The following is a 20,292-nucleotide window of genomic DNA, read 5'->3' on the forward strand; positions in this document are numbered from 1 at the left end:
AGTGTATGGAAATGTAACTGACTTTTGTAAGGTTGATTTTGTATCCTGCAACGTTACTGAGTTCATTTGTTCATTCTAACAGTTGTTGGTGATGTTACAAATCATGCCATCTGTAAAAAAAAGACAATTTTTCTTCTCTTCTGATTTGAATACCTTTTTTTTTTCTTGCCCAATTTCTCTAGCTAGGACTTCCAGTACTACTTTGAATAGAAATGGCGAGAGTGGGCACCCTTGTCTTGTTCTTAATTTTAGAGGATAAACTTTCAGCTTTTCACCATTGAGTATGATGTTAGCTGTGGGCTTGTCATATATGGCCTTTATTATGTAGAGGCATGTTCCTTCTATACCAAATTTGTTGAGAGCTTTTATCATTAAAAGATGTTGAATTTTGTCAAATGCTATTTCTGCATCTGTTGAGAGGATCATATGATTTTTGTCCTTCATTCTATTAATGTGGTGTATCACATTTATTCATTTGCATATGTTGAACCATCCTTCCATCCCAGGGATAAATGCCACTTGGTCATGGTGTATGATCCTTTTAATGTGCTGTTGAATTTGGTTTGCTAGAATTTGTTGAGAATCTTTTTCATTTAAAAGACTTTATTTTTTATTGACATATAGCCGATGTACAATATTATATGTTATAGGTGTACAACATAGTGATTCACAGTTTTTAATGGTTATACTCCATTTATAGTTATTATAAAATATCCCTGTGTTGTACAATATATCCTTGTATTTTGCATCTGTATTCATCAGGGATATTGGCCCATTGTTTTCTTTTCTTGTAATGTCCTTATCTGGCTTTGGTATCAAGGTAATGCTGGCCTCACAAAATAAGTTTGGGAATGTTCTCCCCTCTTCAATTTTTTGGAAGAATTTAGTAGGATTGGCATTAATTCTTCTTTACATTTTGGTAGAATTCACCAGTGAAACCATCTGGTTGAGGGCTTTTATTTTTGGGGAGGGTTTTGATTTTTGCTTCAGTATCCTTAGTCATTATTGGTTCAAGTTTTCTATATCTTCATGATTCAGTCTTGGTAATTTGTGTGTTTCTAGGAATTATGTCTTGTAGGTTATCCAAATTTTTGGTATATAACTGTTCATAGTAGCCTCTTATCCTTTGTAATTCTGTAGTGCCAGTTGTAATGTCTCCTCTTTCATTTATAATTTTATTTATTTGAATCCTCTCTCTCTTTTTTCTTCATTAGTGTAGATAAAGGCTTCTTAATTTTGTTTCTTTCCAAAAAAAATAACAACTCAGTTTCATTGATTTTTTTCTATTGTTTTTCTAGTCTCTATTTCATTTATTTTGCTCTGTTCTTTATTTCCTTCCTTCTGCTAACATTGGGCTTACTGTGTTCTTTTCCTAATTCCTTGAGGTATAAAGTTAGGCTGTTTATTTGATATCTCTATATTTTTTCTTATGTAGGCACTTATTGTTATAAATGTCCCTCTTAGAACTGCTTTTGCTGTATCCATTATGTTTTGGTATGTTGTATTTTCATTTGTCTCAAGATACTTTCTAATTTCCCTTTTGATTTCTTCTTTGACACATTGGCTGTTCAGCAGCATATTGTTTAGTTGCCATGTATATGTGGATTTTTCAGTTTTCTTCCTGTTTCTAGTTTCATACCATTTTGGATAGTAGACATGATTTCAATCTTAAGTTTGTTAAGGTTTGCTTTGTGGTGCAACATATGATTTATCCTAGGGAATGTTCTAAATCATTATCTATTCTAATCCTCATATTGTGCATATTTAGGCAGTGTGAGCCCCATTCAAGCTGCCTCCTGTGTTCTTTTGACAACCCCACATAAGTTTTTTAAGCACTTCTTTATTTTCTGTCCTACACTAATCTTAGACTTTCCATATGCCTTCACAGGAATCAATGATTTGTCCAAGGAGCTGTGATTCCTTTCATTAGGAAATAGCATTCAGAAACAATGATCTGGGTGCTAGATGTTCTCATGGCAACTGGGATACAGCCATCTTTATTACATTCCATGTTTCCTGCCTTACTGTGTCCTGGAGCTGCAAGTGTTTATAATAAAAATGAACTAGCTCCAGTATAATACCTAGAGAACTAGTTGGATCTCGGTTTTCCTTTATTGCTGGAGTAGAGCAGACCCTGGAGAATTAAACCAAAATGTTTTTAGATACTTGTTGTATGACTTACCACTGATTTCCACTTGCATTCCAGGAATAATTTCCCTCTGGGACTGAGAGTTTTATTTTGTCTAAAATGCAAAACCTTTCTTGGCTGGAGCCAAGGGAGTAGAAAACAATGATATTTAGATCATAGTATGTCAAAATTAGTCATTATAGTCTGTTTATGGGACAATGGCATGGGCTCACTTTTCTCTGATCCTCCTCTCTAAATACAACTAAAGATCCTGAAAATAATTAAATAGACTCTAAAAGATAGAAGAAGATGGACTGAATAGTGAACTCAGAACTTGAAGAATGACAGCACAGAGAGTTCCCTGGGTTTTCTTTATATCATTCCCATAACCCAGACTGGGTCTGCAACCCCCAAACTGCTAACAGGTACAGACCAAAAAATCTCCAAAAAAAAAAAATGGAAAAGGAAAAAAAGCTTTTTCTCTCTGAACAAAAATCTGGGAAAGGGAAAGCTTAGCAGGGAGATCCATACCCAGTGGCAGCAGCTGGCTTATCTGTCTGTGGTAGCTTCACCAGCTGAGTTGAGAGAGAGAGGACAATCTATCTCCCACGCTTCACACTAGCCAGCAGCAGCAGCAGAATCTGATCTACTCTAAGCAGTAACAGCAGAACTAGGGAGAGCTGACACACTCCCAGCTCCACATCATGAGGCAACAGATGAGTCCTTCCACCTGCAGTGGTAATGCCAGTTGCCCTAGTGTCTCCCAGTCCTCTACTGAAATGCAGAAGGCAGCCCAAGGCAATGTTTCCTGAACTTATACTCACTGGCAGCCAGCCGCCTAGGTCCAGGGGTCCTGGCCTTCCATCCAACGTCTGAAGGCATCCTAGGCCTGGTGCCTCCTGGGTCTATACTCAGTGGCAGAAAATGAACAGGGCCAGGGTCTCCTGACCCACCACCCAGACCCATGGCTCTGGCCTTCCACACAATGGCAAAAGGCAGCCCATCCCTGGCTGCACTATCAGAGATAGAGTGGGAAGCTCCTGGCAGTGAGTGGCTGGAAAACAGGTCAGGAGAAATGTTTTCTGTCCTATGGGTCTGGATTTCCCCACAACTCACTTTAACTACACTGGGAGATGAGGAAGCACCTTCTTTCCCTGCATGTGGTAACAATGGAAGCTCAAGCAGAGTCAGAAGAATAAAGCAGATCAAATGGCATTGAAAAATCTCAGGAGACTAAATTGTCATTGGAATTACAGGCCAGAACCTATACACTAAACCTAACAGCGTGGTTGCCTGATAAAATAGAAGATATAGAAAGGGCAAAGAGTCTCTTAACCTAATGTTTAAAGTGTTCAGAAAACAATTGAAAATCACTTATTATACCAAGAATCAGGAAGATAAAAACTTGAACAAGAAAAGACAATCAAATGACACCAAATACTGAGATGAATTAGATGTTGGAACTATCTCATAAAGATTTTAAAGCAGTCACTATAAAACTGCTTCAAAAAGTAATTACAGGTAACCTACAGAATGGGAGAAAATATTTGCAAATCATATATCTAATAAGAGGTTAATATCTAAAATATATAAAGAACTTACCCAACTCAATAGCAAAGAAACAAGCAATCTTATTAAAAAGCAGGCAGAAGATCTGAATAGACAATTTTCCAAAGACATACAGGTGGCCAACAGGTACATGAAAACATGCTCAACATCACTAATCATAAGGGAAATGCAAATCAAAACCACAATGAAATACCATCTCACTCCTGGTAGAATGGCTATTATCAAAAAGACAAGAAATAACAAGTGTTGGTGAGGATGTGGTGAAAAGAGAACATTAGTGCACTGTTGGTAGGAATGTAAATATGTGCCACTACTGTGGAAAACACTATGGAAATACTTTAGAAGTTAAAAATAGAGCTACCATATGATCCAGCAATTTCACTTCTGAGTATTTAGTCATAAAAGAAAAACAAAAACCCACGAACTTAAAAAGATACCTGCACTCCCATGTTCATTGCAGCATTATTTAAAATAGCCAAAATGTTAAAACAACCTAAATGTACATTAACAGATGAATGGATAAAGAAGATGTGGTACACATATACAATGGAATACTACTCAGCTATAAAAAAGAATGAAATAATTCCATTTGCAGCAACATGGATGGACCTAGAGATTATCATATTAAGTGAAGTAAGTCAGACAGAGAAAGACGAATACCATATGATATCATTTATATGTGGAATCTAAAAAAAACAAAACAAAACAATAAGCTCATAAATGTAGAGAACAGGAAAACAGATTGGTGGTCACCAGAGGTGGGGGGAGGAGAGAGTGGGGAGGTGAGAGAATTGAGTGAAGGGAATCAAAAGGTACACATTTCCAGTTATAAAATTAGTTAATAATAATGTTCTGTATATTTGAAAGTTACTAAGAGAGTAATCTTTTTCTTTAAAGATCTTTATTGGAGTATAATTGCTTTACAATGGTGTGTTAGTTTCTGCTCTATAACAAAGTGAATCAGTTATACATATACATATATCCCCATATCTCTTCCCTCTTGCATCTCCCTCCCTCCCACCCTCCCTATCCCACCCCTCTAGGTGGTCACAAAGCACCGAGCTGATCTCCCTGTGCTATGCGGCTGCTTCCCACTAGCTATCTATTTTACGTTTGGTAGTGTATATATGTCCATGCCACTCTCTCACTTTGTCACAGCTTACCCTTCCCCCTCGTCATATCCTCAAGTCCATTCTCTAGTAGGTCTGTGTCTTTATTCCCGTCTTGCCCCTAGGCTCTTCATGACCTTTTTTTCTTTTTTTTAAGATTCCATATATATGTGTTAGCATATGGTATTTGTTTTTCTCTTTCTGACTTACTTCACTCTGGAGAGTAAATCTTAAAAGTTCTCAATACAAGAAAAAAAATTATGTAACTATATGAGGTGATGGATGTTAACTAGAATTATTGTGGTGATCATTTCTCAATATATACAAATATATCATTTTGTTGTACACCTGAAACTAATAGAAAGTTGCATGTCAATTATACCTCAATAAAAAGTTAATCAATTTTTAAAAAGTAATCAAAATTTGCTTGAAAAAAGGAAAAAAAACTAAGAAAAGAAGTACAAGTATATAAAAGAAGGAAATAGAAATTATAGAACCAAAAAACATAATAACAGAACAAAAAGTTCACTGGATGGGCTCAATAGTAGTGTAGAGATGACAGAAAATAGAATCAGTGAGCTTGTGGAGAGATCAATAAATTTTACTGAATCTAATGAACAGAAAGTATATGCCTGAAAAAATGAAATGAGCAGAGTATCAAGGAATTGTTGAAGTCTAGCAAAAAATCTAATATTCATATCATTGATGCCCCAGAAGGAGATGAGAAAGAATGTGGGGCTGAAAAAGTATTTCTATTAGTCAGGGTTCTCCAGAGAAACAGAACCAATAGGGTGTGTGTGTGTGTGTGTGTGTGTGTGTGTGTGTGTGTGTGTGTGGCCTTATTATAAATAATTGCCTCACACGATTATGGAGGCTGACAAATTCAAAAAATGCAATGTTGGCTGGCAGGCTGGAAACACAGGAGAGCTGATGGCGCAGTTCCTGTCTGAAAGCCAGCAGGTGGAGACCTAGGAAAGCCAATGGTGCTTAAGAGGTCCAAAGACAATCTGCTGCAGAATTCCCTCTTGCTCTGGAAGGCCAGTTTTTTGTTTATTCAGGCTTTCAACTGATTAGGTGAGTCTTACCCACATTATGGACGACAATTTGCTTACTCAGAGTTCATTGATTTAAATGTTAATCTCATCCAAAAACACCCTCCAGGTTGACACATAAAATTAAGCATTACAAGTTCACCCCATGTCAACTTGGCACCTGTATGCATCTCCTTAAACCATACTTAATCTCCAAATAAAGAAAATAACAAGGTCATCCTTCTACCTAACATGATATAGCTATCCTGCCTACAACTGAAAATGCACTAACATTTTCCTCAAAAAAGATACAAACTTCTTGGGTGATGGTTACTCGTCTCCTTGATCAACCATACTTAAATACCATGATGTATTAGTTTCTGCTTTATAACAAAGTGAATCAGTTATACATATACTTATGTTCCCATATCTCTTCCCTCTTGCATCTCCCTCCCTCCCACCCTCCCTATCCCACCCCTCTAGGTGGTCACAAAGCACCGAGCTGATCTCCCTGTGCTATGCGGCTGCTTCCCACTAGCTATCTATTTTACGTTTGGTAGTGTATATATGTCCATGCCACTCTCTCACTTTGTCACAGCTTACCCTTCCCCCTCGTCATATCCTCAAGTCCATTCTCTAGTAGGTCTGTGTCTTTATTGCCGTCTTGCCCCTAGGTTCTTCATGATCTTTTTTTCTTCCTTAGATTCCATATATATGTGTTAGCATATGGTATTTGTTTTTCTCTTTCTGACTTACTTCACTCTGTATGACAGATTCTAGGTACATCCACCTCACTACAAATAACTCAATTTCATTTCTTTTTATGGCTGAGTAATATTCCATTGTATATATGTGCCACATCTTCTTTATACAGTCATCTGTTGATGGACACTTAGGTTGCATCCATGTCCTGGCTATTGTAAATAGAGATGCAATGAACATTTTGGTACATGACTCTTTTTGAATTATGGTTTTCTCAGGGTATATGCCCAGTAGTGAGATTGCTGGGTCATATGGTAGTTCTATTTGTAGTTTTTTAAGGAACCTCCATACTGTTCTCCATAGTGGCTGTACCAGTTCACATTCCCACCAGCAGTGCAAGAGTGTTCCCTTTTCTCCACACCCTCTCCAGCATTTATTGTTTGTAGATTTTTTGATGATGGCCATTCTGACCGGTGTGAGATGATATCTCATTGTAGTTTTGATTTGCATTTCTCTAATGATTAATGATGTTGAGCATTCTTTCATGTGTTTGTTGGCAATCTGTATATCTTCTTTGGAGAAATGTCTATTTAGGTCTTCTGCCCATTTTTAGATTGGGTTGTTTGTTTTTTTGATATTGAGCTGCATGAGCTGCTTGTAAATTTTGGAGATTAATCCTTTGTCAGTTGCTTCATTTGCAAATATTTCCTCCCATTCTGAGGGTTGTCTTGTAAAGCAATTATACTCCAATAAAGATGTTTTTAAAAAAAAGATTCACACACACACACACACACACACACAATAAATAAATAAATAAAATATTATTCAACCATGAAAAAAACAAAAGAATAATGCGACTGCATTAGGAGGTTATGGGTTGAATTATGCCCACCCCCCACAAAAAGATCTGTCAAAGTCCTAACCCCCAGTATCTCAGAATGTGACCTTATTTGGAAATAAGGTCTTTGCAGATGTAATCAAGTTAAAATAAGGTCAGGATGGGCCTTAATCCAATATGACTGATATTGTCATAAGGAGAAATTTGGACACATAGACAGACACAGAGGGAAGACAATGAGAAGACACCCAGAGAGAAGGCCATGTGAAGACAGATAATTTTAGTGATGTATCTACAAGCCAAGGGATGCCAAAGACTTCTGGCAAATCACCAAAAGCTAAGAAGAATCGAAGCCTCCCCTATAGGTTTTAGAGGGAGCATGGTCCTGCTAACACCTTCATTTTAGACTTCTAGTCTCCAGAATGGTGGGACAATGGAATTCTATTGTTCCAAGTCATCCAGTTTGTGACAATTTGTTATAGCAGCCCTAGGAAACTAATATAGGCATCTTACGCTTGCTACCGGGAGTAATAATGACAGATCTGGTTACATTTTTCTGTTGTTTTCTTGTCTCTACTCCTAGGCACTTAGTTGTAAGGCCAGAAGTCTTGTTTAGGGCCAGGTTGTTGAATCTGTGGTTGAAAACCAAACTCTCATTTTCCTATATTTCTCTGTCCTGTGAATTTTTACCACACCCCTAAGGATATTTTCTAAGAATAACTGTGAATTCATAAAGAACATATGGCAGTAACCAGACATAATCAGAAGGGGCAACAAAATATACATTTTATAGCAGCTTTTGGTATTCCAGCCAGATTCCCTAGAGCCAGCAGATGTCCCATGTAGAGGGAAGGACGGTTTGGAATACAGTTATATAAAAGCTCTCCCCTGTAGGCAAATTCAAACTTAGTAACTGTCCTGATTTGTTGCTCAAAACCCATGGAGTTTAGGTAGCCATGACGATCTTGGTCTTCCAAATAAAACGAGACTGGTTTCTGCTCAAAAAAAAAAAAAATTACCATGATGTAAAATTAAAAACATTTAAATATTATCATATGAAGTTAATACATCTTACATCATATGATAAGGAGGTAAGAAAGGAAAGAAAAAAGATACATGCTTATTTTATGTATATATACACAAAAAGAAATTCATAACAAAATAAGGAGAAAATACTCATGACAATTACAGTCCCCATTTCTGTAACTGGTCACATGGTTGTAGTTGGTATTTGCAACTTCCTTCTTCTACTACCCATTCCATATTCCCTATGCCTTCAGCAGACACCTCAGCTGGTCATGGTTATTTATATGGTGGGGTGACCCAAACTTTTGTTCCTGAAGGGTCTGGGCCATTAGCAATCCTGTCTGAATTGGGTTTTTGTAATTCTTCATTGCCCTTAATCACAGGGTGTGGAAATATTAAGGGATCTCCTGTGTTGCAGACATGCTCTTTCTTTTTCTTTTTTTTGGCTATTTTTTTAACATCTTTATTGGAGTAAAATTGCTTTACAATGGTGTGTTAGTTTCTGCTGTATAACAAAGTGAATCAGTTATACATATACATATGTTCCCATGTCTCTTCCCTCTTGCATCTCCCTCCCTCCCACCCTCCCTATCCCACCCCTCTAGGTGGTCGCAAAGCACCGAGCTGATCTCCCTGTGCTATGCAGCTGCTTCCCACTAGCTAAAGATGCAGATGTAGAGAATGGACTTGAGGACACGGGGAAGGGGAAGGGGAAGCTGAGATGAAGTGAGAGAATGGCATGGACATATATATACTACCAAATGTAAAATAGACATGCTCTTTCTTACCTCCATTATAGAGTAGTGGTCCAATGTCCCCTTGGTAGTCAGGATCAGCCACCCAGCCAGCACAGTAACTCCCTTCTTTACATTGATTCAGAGGCACAAAAAGATCAAAGTGGTGTGGCAGCAGTCTTAACTTACAGGTCAGAGGAGTCATTGTTGTGTCTCCTGGTGGAAGCATTCTTCCCTTTGGAACTAAGGCCTTTAGGCCAGCTGAGCATAAGGTCACAGGAACAGGAAGCAAAAATTTTACTAGTGGGTCACTAGGAGTAACAGTGTGTGTTGCCACTCCCATTTCCACCCCCTGATTCCTGAACCCATGAATCCTGGCTATGGAAGAAACAGCACCACATATTGGACTCTTATTCAGAGCATATACAGCCTTCTTGAGAAACTTGCCTTAGCTCTGCAATGTATTGTCACTTAGCTGGAGTTGTAACTGAGTCATTCCACTGTTCTATCAAAATAGAACAGCACGGTTTGAAACATGGTAAGACCAGTGAATTCCATGAGCATGGGCCCATTGCTGCACTTCATTTGCTATAAAGTTAGTAATTTAATCAGAAGCACAAGCACTGTTATGTAGAACACCATGACAGTGGATAAGTAATTCTGTAAGCCCACATATGATAGTTTTGGGAGAAGCACCGCATGCAGGGAATGTAAATCCATATCCAGAGTAAGTGCCTCTTCTGGTAAGAACAAAACACAGCTCCTCCCATGATAGAAGGGATCCCATTTAATCAACTTGCCACCAGGTAGCTGACTGGTCACCCTAGGGAATGGTGCCATATTGGGGACAATTGGTCTCTGCTTCTGGCAGATTGAGCACTCAGCAGTGGCTGCAGCCTGGTCAGCCTTGGTGAGTGGAAGTGCATGTGGCTGGGACCATGCATAACGTCCTTCCCTCACAACATGGTCACTTTGTTCATGAGCCCAATAAACAATGACAGGGATTGTGGTGTGGCTGGTGAAGGATGCTGACTGGTATTTAGAGAATGTGTCAGTGGATTATTAAAATCATCCTTTGCTGAGGTCACCCTTAAGAGGACATCTACAAGGGACACAAATAATTTTGTATTTTTTGCCCATTCAGAGAGGTCTATTCACATACCTCTTCCCCAAATTTCCTTGTCAACAATTTTCTATGTTCTTTCTAAATCCCTGACCATCCAGCCAAACCTCTGGCCATAGCCCTTGAATTGGGATATAATCACATATCTGACCATCTCTCCTTCAAGTCAAATGAACAACGAGATGCACTGCTCTAAGTTCTGTCTACTGGAGGATCCTCAAAAAACTTAAAACATAGAACTACCATATGATCCAGCAATTCCATTTCTGGCTGTATACCCAAAGGAAATGAAAACAGAATATCAAAGAGATATATGTACTCCCATCTTTATTGTAGCATTATTCACAATAGCCAATATATGGAAACAACCTAGGTATCCATCAATGGATGAATGGATAAAGAAGATGTAAGATGTGTGTCTGCTATGGACAGATAATAATATGGAATATTATTCAGCAATGAGAAAGAAGAAAATTCTGCCATTTGTGACAACATGGATGGACTTTGAGGACATTATGCTAAGTGAGATAAATCAGACAATGACAAATGCTGTATGCTGTCACTTACATGTGAAATCTAAAAAGGCCAAACTCATAAAAACATAGGGCAAAATGTTGGTTATCAGGGGTTGGGTATTGGGGAGAATGAGAGAGATGTTGTTTAAGGGTACAAACTTGCAACTAGTAGATAAATAAGTCTTGGAGATTTAATCTACAGTGTAGTGAATATAGACAACAATATTGTGTTATAATCATCTAAATTGCTAAGAGACTAGATCTTATTTATTCCCACCACAAAAAAGAAATGATAATTAGGTGATGGTGTAGAGGTGTTAACTATTGCTACAATGGCAGTCATATTATACTATATAAATGTATCAAATCACCATGTTGTATATTTGAAATGTACAGTTATATGTCAAATAAATTTCAATTTTTAAAAAAATTGAGGGAGAACCAAACCTCTAAGCAAGTTAAGAATAGAGGGGATGATTACCTGAACTTGGTAAAGAGCATCTACAAAAAAACTACTTCCAACAAAATAGTTAATGAAGAAAGACTGAATGCTTTCCCTCTAAGATTGAAAAGGAGGCAAAGATTTATGCCCTCACCACTTTTATTCAACATAATACTGGAATTCTACGTAGTGCAATAAGGCAAGATAAAGAAAAAATTATAAAAATTTGAAGGAAAAATAAAACTGTCTCTATTTGCAGATGACATGATGGTCTACATGTAACATTCCAAGGAATCTACCAAAAACGTCCTACTATTTAGTATAAGTGAGGTCAGCCATGTCACAGTATAAAAGATCAATGCATTAAAATCTATCCCATTTCTTTATACTGACAATGAATCTGTGGAAACCAAATTAAAAATACAATACCATTTACAATTATGCCAAAGAAAATGAATTACTTAGTTCTATGGCCTGAATTGTGTCCCCACCCAAATTCATATGTTGAAGCCCTAAGCCCCAATGTGACTGTATTTGGTGATAAGGCTTTTAGGAAGTAATTAAAGTTAAATGAGTTCAAAAATTCAGAGTCCTAATCCAGTAAGATTCATGGCCTTAAAAGAAGAGGAAGAGCTCTCCCCCTGCCCCTTCACATGCATGCACTGAGGAGATGCAATGTAAGCACTTGAAGAGAACTCTAACCAGAACCTGACCATGCTGACATCCTGATCTTGGACTTCCAGCATTCAGAAGGGGATGTGGGGATATATGTATGCATATGGCTGATTCACTTTGTTGTACAACAGAAACTAGCACAGCATTGTGAAGCAATTATACTCTAATAAAGATGTATAAAAAAGATAAAAGCCATCTCCCTCCAGGTTCTAAAAAAATAACAATAAGAAAATAAATCATCTAATTCTCAGGCTTTTTTTTTGGAGAAGAAAATAATTTGTATGGAAGAGTTGCCTGGTGGTCCAGCGGTTAAGACTCTGTGCTCCTACTGCAGGGGGCACAGGTTCAACCCCTGGTTGAGGAACTAAGATCCTGCATGCTGTGCGGTGTGGCAAAAAAAAAAAATTGTATGGAAAGGCACAGGCCTTAGAATAGCATAAATCATCTTGAAAAAGAAGAATAAAGTGCAAGGAATTAGTCTATCTGATATGAAGCCACACTATATAGCTACAATACTTAATACTGTGTGGTATTAGTGTGAGTATAGATACACAGATCAATAGAACAGGATAGAGATCCCAGAAATAGACCCACACAAATATGTTCATCTGGTTTTTGACAGTGGTGCAAGAACAATTCAATAGAGGAAGAACAGTTTTTTCATAACCTTTTCAAGAAATGGTGCTAAAAAATAAAAAATATTTTAATAAAATAAAATAAAATAGTTCTAAAAAAAGAAATGGTGCTGAAGTCATTGGACATCCATAGACAAAAAAAAAGAAACCTTAATCTAAACCTAACACTTTATATAAAAATTAAAGCGAATCACAGACTTAAATATAAAACTTTAAAACTTTGAGGACAAAACTTAAGAAAATCTTTGGGGTTTAGGGTCAAAGAGTTCTGAGGCCTGACAGCAAGTCATGATCAATAAAAGAGAAATTGATAAATTGGATGTCATGAAAATCCAAAACTTTTGCTCTGCAAAGCACATTGTAAACAGGATGAAAAAATTAGAACAGACTAGAAGAAAATATTTGTAAACCACATATCCAACAAAAAACTATCCAGAATATATAAATAACTCTTAAAACTCAACAGTAAAAATGCAAAACAAAAATATCCCAACCAAACCCAATTAGAAAATGGACAAAGACATGAGGATACACAGATGGCATATAAGCACATGAAAAGATGTCCTATATCATTAACCATGAGGAAGATGCAAGTGAAAACCACAATGAGATATCACTACACACCTATCAGAATGGCTAAAATAAAAATTAATGACAACACTAAACACCGGGGAGAATATGGAGACATCATTGGATCACATGCATTGCTGGTAAAATTGTAAAATTGTACAGCCACTCTGGAAAGTAGTTTGGCCGTTTCTTATAAAACTAAATATACAACTACCATACACCCCAGCAAATGAACTCTTTATCTTAAAGAAAACTTATGTTCATACAGAAACCTGTACATAGTGTCCATAGAAGATTTATTTGTGATAACTAAAAAATGGAAACATCACAGATGTCTTTCAACAGGTAAATTTTTAAACAAACTGTATAAAACAGACACCATGAAATACTGCTCAGCAATAAAAAGAATGAACTATTGATACTCCCAACAACTTGGACGTTACCCAGAGTATTATGCTGAGTGAATAAAAGCCAATCTCAAATAGCTACATATTGTTTGATTTCATTTATATCAAATTTTGGAAATGACAAAATTTAGAAATATTAAACAGATTTATCATACCAGTGGTTAATAATTGTGATGATGGGATACTTACCTATATATGTGATATAACTGCATAGAACTTGTTTTGTGCTGGTCTCAACCTATCAATAATCAATGTTGTGGCTGGACTGGCCCTTGTGTTTCTTATTATAATCACAAGACACACTCAGCAATAACCATCAAGAAACTTTGAAAAAAAGGTTTATTACTTACAGGTCCTGGAAATGACATAGCACACCTGGGGCCACACAGCAAGGTCACAGATAGAGAGAGCGGGCAAGATCTGGGGTTCTGCTTTTAGAGGTCTAGAGTGGGGGGCCTTGTGTTTTATGGGCTCCCTCTTGTCTTTGGAAGAAAAACACACAACCTAAAAGTTATGAGTTATGTTTTACTCAGGGAAATTACTGAGGACTATTGCCTGGGAGACAGCCTCTCAACTCTGAGGGAGTGTTCTGAAGAGGTAAAGGAGGAGCCGGGATATATAGGAGTTTTTGCTGAAAAAAAAAAATATAGTCGATCATCAGAAGATTACTGCTAATCACAAAAACAGACATCTCAAGTTGATTTTAGTGTTTTTCTATGTAGGGGAAGATGCAAGAAACTGGGGTCACTGAAATTTTTCCTTAGATATATATGCATCTTAACTATCTAAGGCCAGTATCCTGTTTTTCTCCATCCTGAATTCCCCTCAGCGTGCACCATTGCAGAGGAGGGGGGGTTGGCTGCAGTGGCTGATGGCTTGGTCGTGGGCAACATTTGTTGTTTACTGAAATGGCAAGAAACATTTTTTTGTCCGCACTTTATATTGGTGAATTTAAAACATAGGAATGGGAATTTAAAGGTCGGGAAGAGAAAAGACAAGCGGCCCAAACAGTCCGTTATAAAAATCATCCAAGATCTCTAAAAGGAGTTTGGGGTGACTATGGGGTTCAGCCAGGTTCTTTATGTAGTCACATAGGTGGCAATTGTGTTTATTGAGATAGCCACCTTTGAAGTGAATGCTTCTTTGAAGTGGATGCCTAGACAATCAAAGCTTAAGTCAGGTACTTGCATTACAAAAAGAAAAGCCAACTGTCAGGCTTATACTATAGGACTATCAATAAATACACACACACACACACACACACACACACACGAGAGAGTATACATAAAACTGGGGAAATCTGATGGATTTTATCAATAAAAATATCCTAGTTGTCATACTATAGTTTTGCAAAATGCTATCATTGGGGGAAATTGGGTAAGGGGTACAAGGAATCTTTCCATGTTATATATTACAACTGTATGCATATCTACAATTACCACAATAAAAAGTTCAGTAGTAAAAAGTGTGCCATGATGTATCCAGGCATTGTTCTGAATATAATGCTCCACTAAAAGAAACCAGAGCTCTTTGTAGAAATGTGTAAATCCAGGGCCAGGATAGTAAAAGTCCAAGGAGAGCCTGGGGCATCTAGTTGATTTGGAAAACAAGGAAGTGCTCAAAGATTAATGGGTAAATGCAAAAGGATACAGGAAGGAGCTGGTTTGAAAGGGTTCCCATGGGCCAAAGTTGGGACAATTTAAACTTTAAAAAATTGACTGTAAATTACTGAGTAAATAAAAATCCATGAGTCCAAAATAATACCCAGAGGAAAAGAGAGAAAGAGAGAGAGGGAATAATTTTCAGTAATTGGAGATAACTATTACTGCTACTCTTTTTAAATTTTTATTTATTTTTATTTTATTGAAGAATAGTTGATTTACAATATTGTGTTAGCTTCAGCGTACAACAAAGTAATTCATTTATACATATTTTCTGGTTCTTTTCCATTATAGATTATTACAAGATATTGAATATAGTTCCCTGTGCTATACACTAAATCCTTGTTGTTTATCTATTTTATGTATAGTGGTGTGTATCTGTTAATCCCAAACTCTTAATTTATCCCTCCTCCCCCTTCCCTTTTGGTAACCATAAGATTGTTTTCTGTGTCTGTGACTCTGTTTCTGTTTTGTAAATAAGTTCATTTGTATCATTTTTAGAAATTAGATTCCACATATGAGTGATATTATGTGATATTTGTCTTTGTCTGACTTACTTCACTTAGTATGATAATCTCTAGGTCCATCCATGTTGCTGCAAATGGTATTATTTCATTCTTTTTTATGGCCAAATAAAATTCTATTGTATATATATATATACACCACATCTTCTTTACCCATTCATCTGTTGATGGACATTCAGGTTGCTTCCATGTCTTGGCTACTGTTAATAGTGCTCCTATGACATTGGGGTGCATGTATCTTTTTGAATTAGAATATTACTCCTACTCTTTACCTATAATTATCAGTTTGCAGAGTAAAGAATAAAGTACATACCCTGCCTTTAAAGGAGAGATAGTCCATCTGCAGCTGATGAGAGAAAGATCATCTTTATGGATGAATGAAAGCTAATAAAAGTAGAAGGAAATCTAGAATCAGAAAATCACTATTTTGTAATTTAACAATAAAATAATTGGTTCAATCAAAGGTTATCAATGGATTCTTAAACCATTAGGCAAAGGGTTGGAAAGGAACAAGATAGTTACACAGTGTCAAAATAACACCTCTCAGATTACTTGTTTATTGCAAAGTAAAAACTGTACCTTCACAATGGAGAAACCTGGAAATCATCATTTTAATGAAGAATAACATTTAGTATCATTACTACTGGGATAACTTGACATCATGAACCTCTGATATGATGCAGTATGATGTATGCAACAACATCTGCCAAAACAACATACTTGCCAAAATGTGTAACTTGAATCTAATCAAACCTTTAGCCCTGAGTTTTAGCTGTATAGGAAATATACTGGGTAGAAGAACAATCTAAATGACACCACAAGGAAGCAATCAGGTAAAATCAGCAGGTAACTGACCTGGTCTGTTAAAAAAAAAAAAATCAGTATCATGGAGAAAAAAAAGGGTGGTGAGATTGTTCTAGATTAAACAGACTAATAAGACATAACCAAATTTAATGTGTGGTTTTTAATAGATCCCGTGTTGAGGGGGGAAATTTTAAAAACACATTTAGGAAACAATTTGGAAATTGAAAATATATACTGGTGTTACTGAGACCAAGCTTGTGCTGCTCACCGCACGACAGGCCAATAAATTGAGAGATGAGTTGTTGGGTGGGGCAAAGAATAGCAGCTTTATTCGGAAAGCCAGCAGACCAAGAAGATAGTGGACTAGTGTCCCAAAGAAACACCTTCCCTGAGTTAAAATTCAGGCTTCTTTTATACTAAAAGGGGAGGGGGTAAAGCCCTGGTTCCAGCCAGACTCCGGAGGGGATGTGTTAATTTGTTCCTTTGCACAGCCATTCACAGGTGGGCCTGGTCAGGACATTTCCTATGAGCTAAACGAAGGTATTTTAGCTTAACACTCATTACCTGGGAGGCAGGGTTCCCAGAGATGGGCCATTAGGTATAATTTAAGCTTTATAGGCAACATCCCTTTAGTGATTAACTTGTAATAGAATACAAAAGGTCTTCCCTATTACACTGGAAGTTAGATGAAATTAGAAAATTATCATTGACTTATAGGTGTGATAATGATATTGTGGCTATAAATTATGTCTTTATTCTTAGGCCAGGAGTGCTGAAGTACTGAGAGACGAAATGGCACTGATATGTGTATCTTACTTAAAAATGTTTTTGAAAAACTACATACATATATGCATGCATATAGATATGTGTATATGACAAAATGTTAAGAATGACTGAATTTAGATTGCCGGTGGATTTGTGCATCTCTGCTTGCAGCCAATATGTGTAGGTGTCACTACTTAATTCAGGAAGTAATTTTTTGAAGACTCCTCACTGTTTAACTGTTACACCTCAGGGAAGAGGATCTATGTTCATTTTGTGGGGTCTCTCCTCTGGCCATGCCCAATGATCACATCAATCTCCAGAGAATGGTTCAGCTTCCTATCTATGCTTCCCAGAGCTGTTAATTTGTTCTTGGTACAGATGGACAAATTAATGTATTGTTTCTTCTTTTACTTCCTGTTCTTAGAGAATGAACTTAAATAAGTGACTTTTTGTCCTATATTGAGGTTAACATCCAGTTTCTCTATGGATCCACTGGTGTGTTGTAACACAGTATTGTGGGTCATCATCTTTACTACTCCCAACTTTAGCACAACTACTCACACACTACACAGAAAGTCTTTTTGTATGCCTCAGTTTGACTCTACTAGGTGAACAATGCTTATTTTGAACTGTTCTGCCTGCTGCTGCATGCTAGCTAAAAGGTCTGCAGTATTTTCAGTGTTTCAATATTTTAAGGTTAGGCTGCTGATTTGCATCGACAATAGAAAACAGTAGTTAGGAGAAGAAGCAGCTGATGGGCTCAGCCAGAATTTCAGGCCAGTAAAGGCTGTTTCATAGGGGCAAGGGAAGGGTCTCTTCACAGCACAAGTGGTCAATCAGGCTGATGCAATGAGGCTGCTCAGTAACTTACTGGGAAACCAGGGGCCGTGGGCACACACTTGAAGGCTGCAGGCACTTTGGGCAGAGTGAGGAGCAGCGCGAACGTTCAGCCGCGGGTCCAAAAGGAAACCGGGGATCCTGCCGCCGCCTGTGCAGCCATCCGGTCAGGGACACGTGGTGCCCACCTATCCAAATCCGGGTGGGGAGCCACGCGCGGGGAGGAGGCCAGCGGCGGCCAGGTGGGATCTGGTAAGGATTCAGCAGAAGCGCTGGTGGCAGCGGGCCCGGGAGGCGGGCTCCAAAGGTGTGCCACAAGCCCCGAAGCTCCGGCACCCTCCGTGTCCCCCTCAACGAGATACACCTGGGCACGCAGCCAGAGTGCTGGAGACATTGGGGAAGCTGTGAGGCCTCAGCTGCATGCATACGGCCAAGTTTGTTGGACACCTTCGAGTCCCCAGGCCTGGTGAACTACACTGTGGGTGAACCACTGCCGCACGGTTAAATTTGAGCCTGGGCCCCTGCAAACCTGTGAGTTCTGGTTTGCAGCTGCAGGCTGTGCAGGAAGAAGCAGCACCCACACTTCCTTGTCCCAGTCTCGCGCTTCATGCTCTTCCTGGGCGCCAGGAGCATCATGATGTACCAATCCCACACCCACCCAGCTCTGCACAGCTTCTGCAGCAGGCGCAGGGTGCAGAGTTTCCACGCGTTAGTCTCTCACCCCAGAGTTTACAGCGTCGCCTCACACTTCCTGGACGCGGGCACGCACTGCCTGGACGCGAGCACCGTGTGCAGTGTGGTCGTCGAGGAGTTCAACAGCGGCGATTGGGGGGGAGGGGGTCATGAAGGAGCACAGAGCCGTCCAGAGTGGGTCTACAAGTGAGCCCCTGCCTCTCTTCCCGAAGAGGGGCAGGCACTGGGCCCGCAACACACCTGAAACACGAGGGAACCACCTCAGTGCTTGTCAAAGACAGTGTGTGAAAGAGGTCTGTTTCTGGACTGGTGAACCCGTGATGTCGCGCCAAGTTTCTACCCCTGCCCCACCAGTGTTTTCCAATGGACTTGCTCATAATGACAATAAAAACAAAAAACCTAAGCACACATTTGTCTGGGTACAACGATAATGATAATTTTCCAGTCCAATCAGCAAGTAGTGGCTCTACTTTTTCAAATCGTCTTTTACATCACCCAGTTCTCACAAATCATTTGCAGATTGTTCATATGTACTGTACGGTTATGGATTGTTTTTAGCAACAGGATTGTTTTTAGCAGTTGCAACTGGTACGTAGGACCACTATATCCAAACGGTTTCCTAAACATTTTTAGGACGTTTTCTATTGCTTATCCCTGTGTGTGTTTTAGGTCAGCACTCACATTTTCGCTACTTAGACATAGGTGTTATTTTCAGCTACATTGTTTATTTAATGTATTTTTATATACTATGTTTAAGATTTATTAGTATTACATACCTCATTGTGCTTATTTTTCAAATGATGCTGTCATTTTGCTTGGTTTTCTTTTGGAATCTGTCTCTGGGTAGGGGAACAGGGAGACAGAAGAGTGAGAGATATCTGTGCACTGTATGCCCTGTTTGATTTTCTGAAATTCCTATCTTGTACATGTGTTAAGTATTCAGAAATAAATACTTAATAAGTAGAAAATATGTATTATTATGTTGTATATGACAAAATCAGCATTAATTTATACGTAATTTCTTGATACTGGAGATTTTTATCAAACAATAGGTGGTCAGTGTCTTTTCATGCCAAATGATATGTATAAACATCATCACTTAATGGCTTCACAGAATTTTAAAATATGGCTCTTCCATAACTTATTTAACCAACTTCTGATGGATGTTTAGTTTTTTTTCCAGCTTTTCACTGAGGTAATAATATTTCATAGGAGTAAAGTTCCAATAAATATCTTCAGTGTTCTAGCACTTGGGTAAAAGTGTCTGGAGTTCTTTCAATTTGTCATTTTCTTGCTGTTTCTCTTCTGTACATATGTTTCATTAGATGGGCATACAATATGCATTGAATTGCTTAACTTGACTTATCAACAAATTAAAACCCAACTCAGGGGAATTCCCTAGCAGTCCAGTGGTTAGGACTCCTTGCTTTCACTGCCGAGGGCCTGGGTTCGATCCCTGGTCAGGCAGCTAAGATCCTACAAGCTGCACATGGTGCAGCCAAAA

At 38.3% G+C, this 20,292-nt stretch overlaps 1 protein-coding gene across 1 annotated transcript in view; it reads left to right on the top strand.

The window, feature by feature from the left end:
- LOC111169479 (centromere protein V-like protein 3) overlaps positions 1-18,978 on the top strand; it is a 100,601-nt gene extending 81,623 nt beyond the window's left edge. Inside the window, 4 exon segments of the mRNA XM_089904928.1 lie at positions 18,141-18,257; positions 18,260-18,312; positions 18,315-18,448; positions 18,450-18,978. Of these exon segments, the coding sequence (XP_089761054.1) occupies positions 18,141-18,257; positions 18,260-18,312; positions 18,315-18,448; positions 18,450-18,978 (833 nt within the window).
- Positions 18,979-20,292: the final 1,314 nt, after the last annotated feature.

The sequence above is a fragment of the Delphinapterus leucas genome, chromosome X, assembly GCF_059928025.1.
Source record: "Delphinapterus leucas isolate spDelLeu-1000000601 "Yukka" chromosome X, BTC_Dleu_Yukka2, whole genome shotgun sequence".
In the NCBI taxonomy this organism is placed as follows: domain Eukaryota; kingdom Metazoa; phylum Chordata; class Mammalia; order Artiodactyla; family Monodontidae; genus Delphinapterus; species Delphinapterus leucas.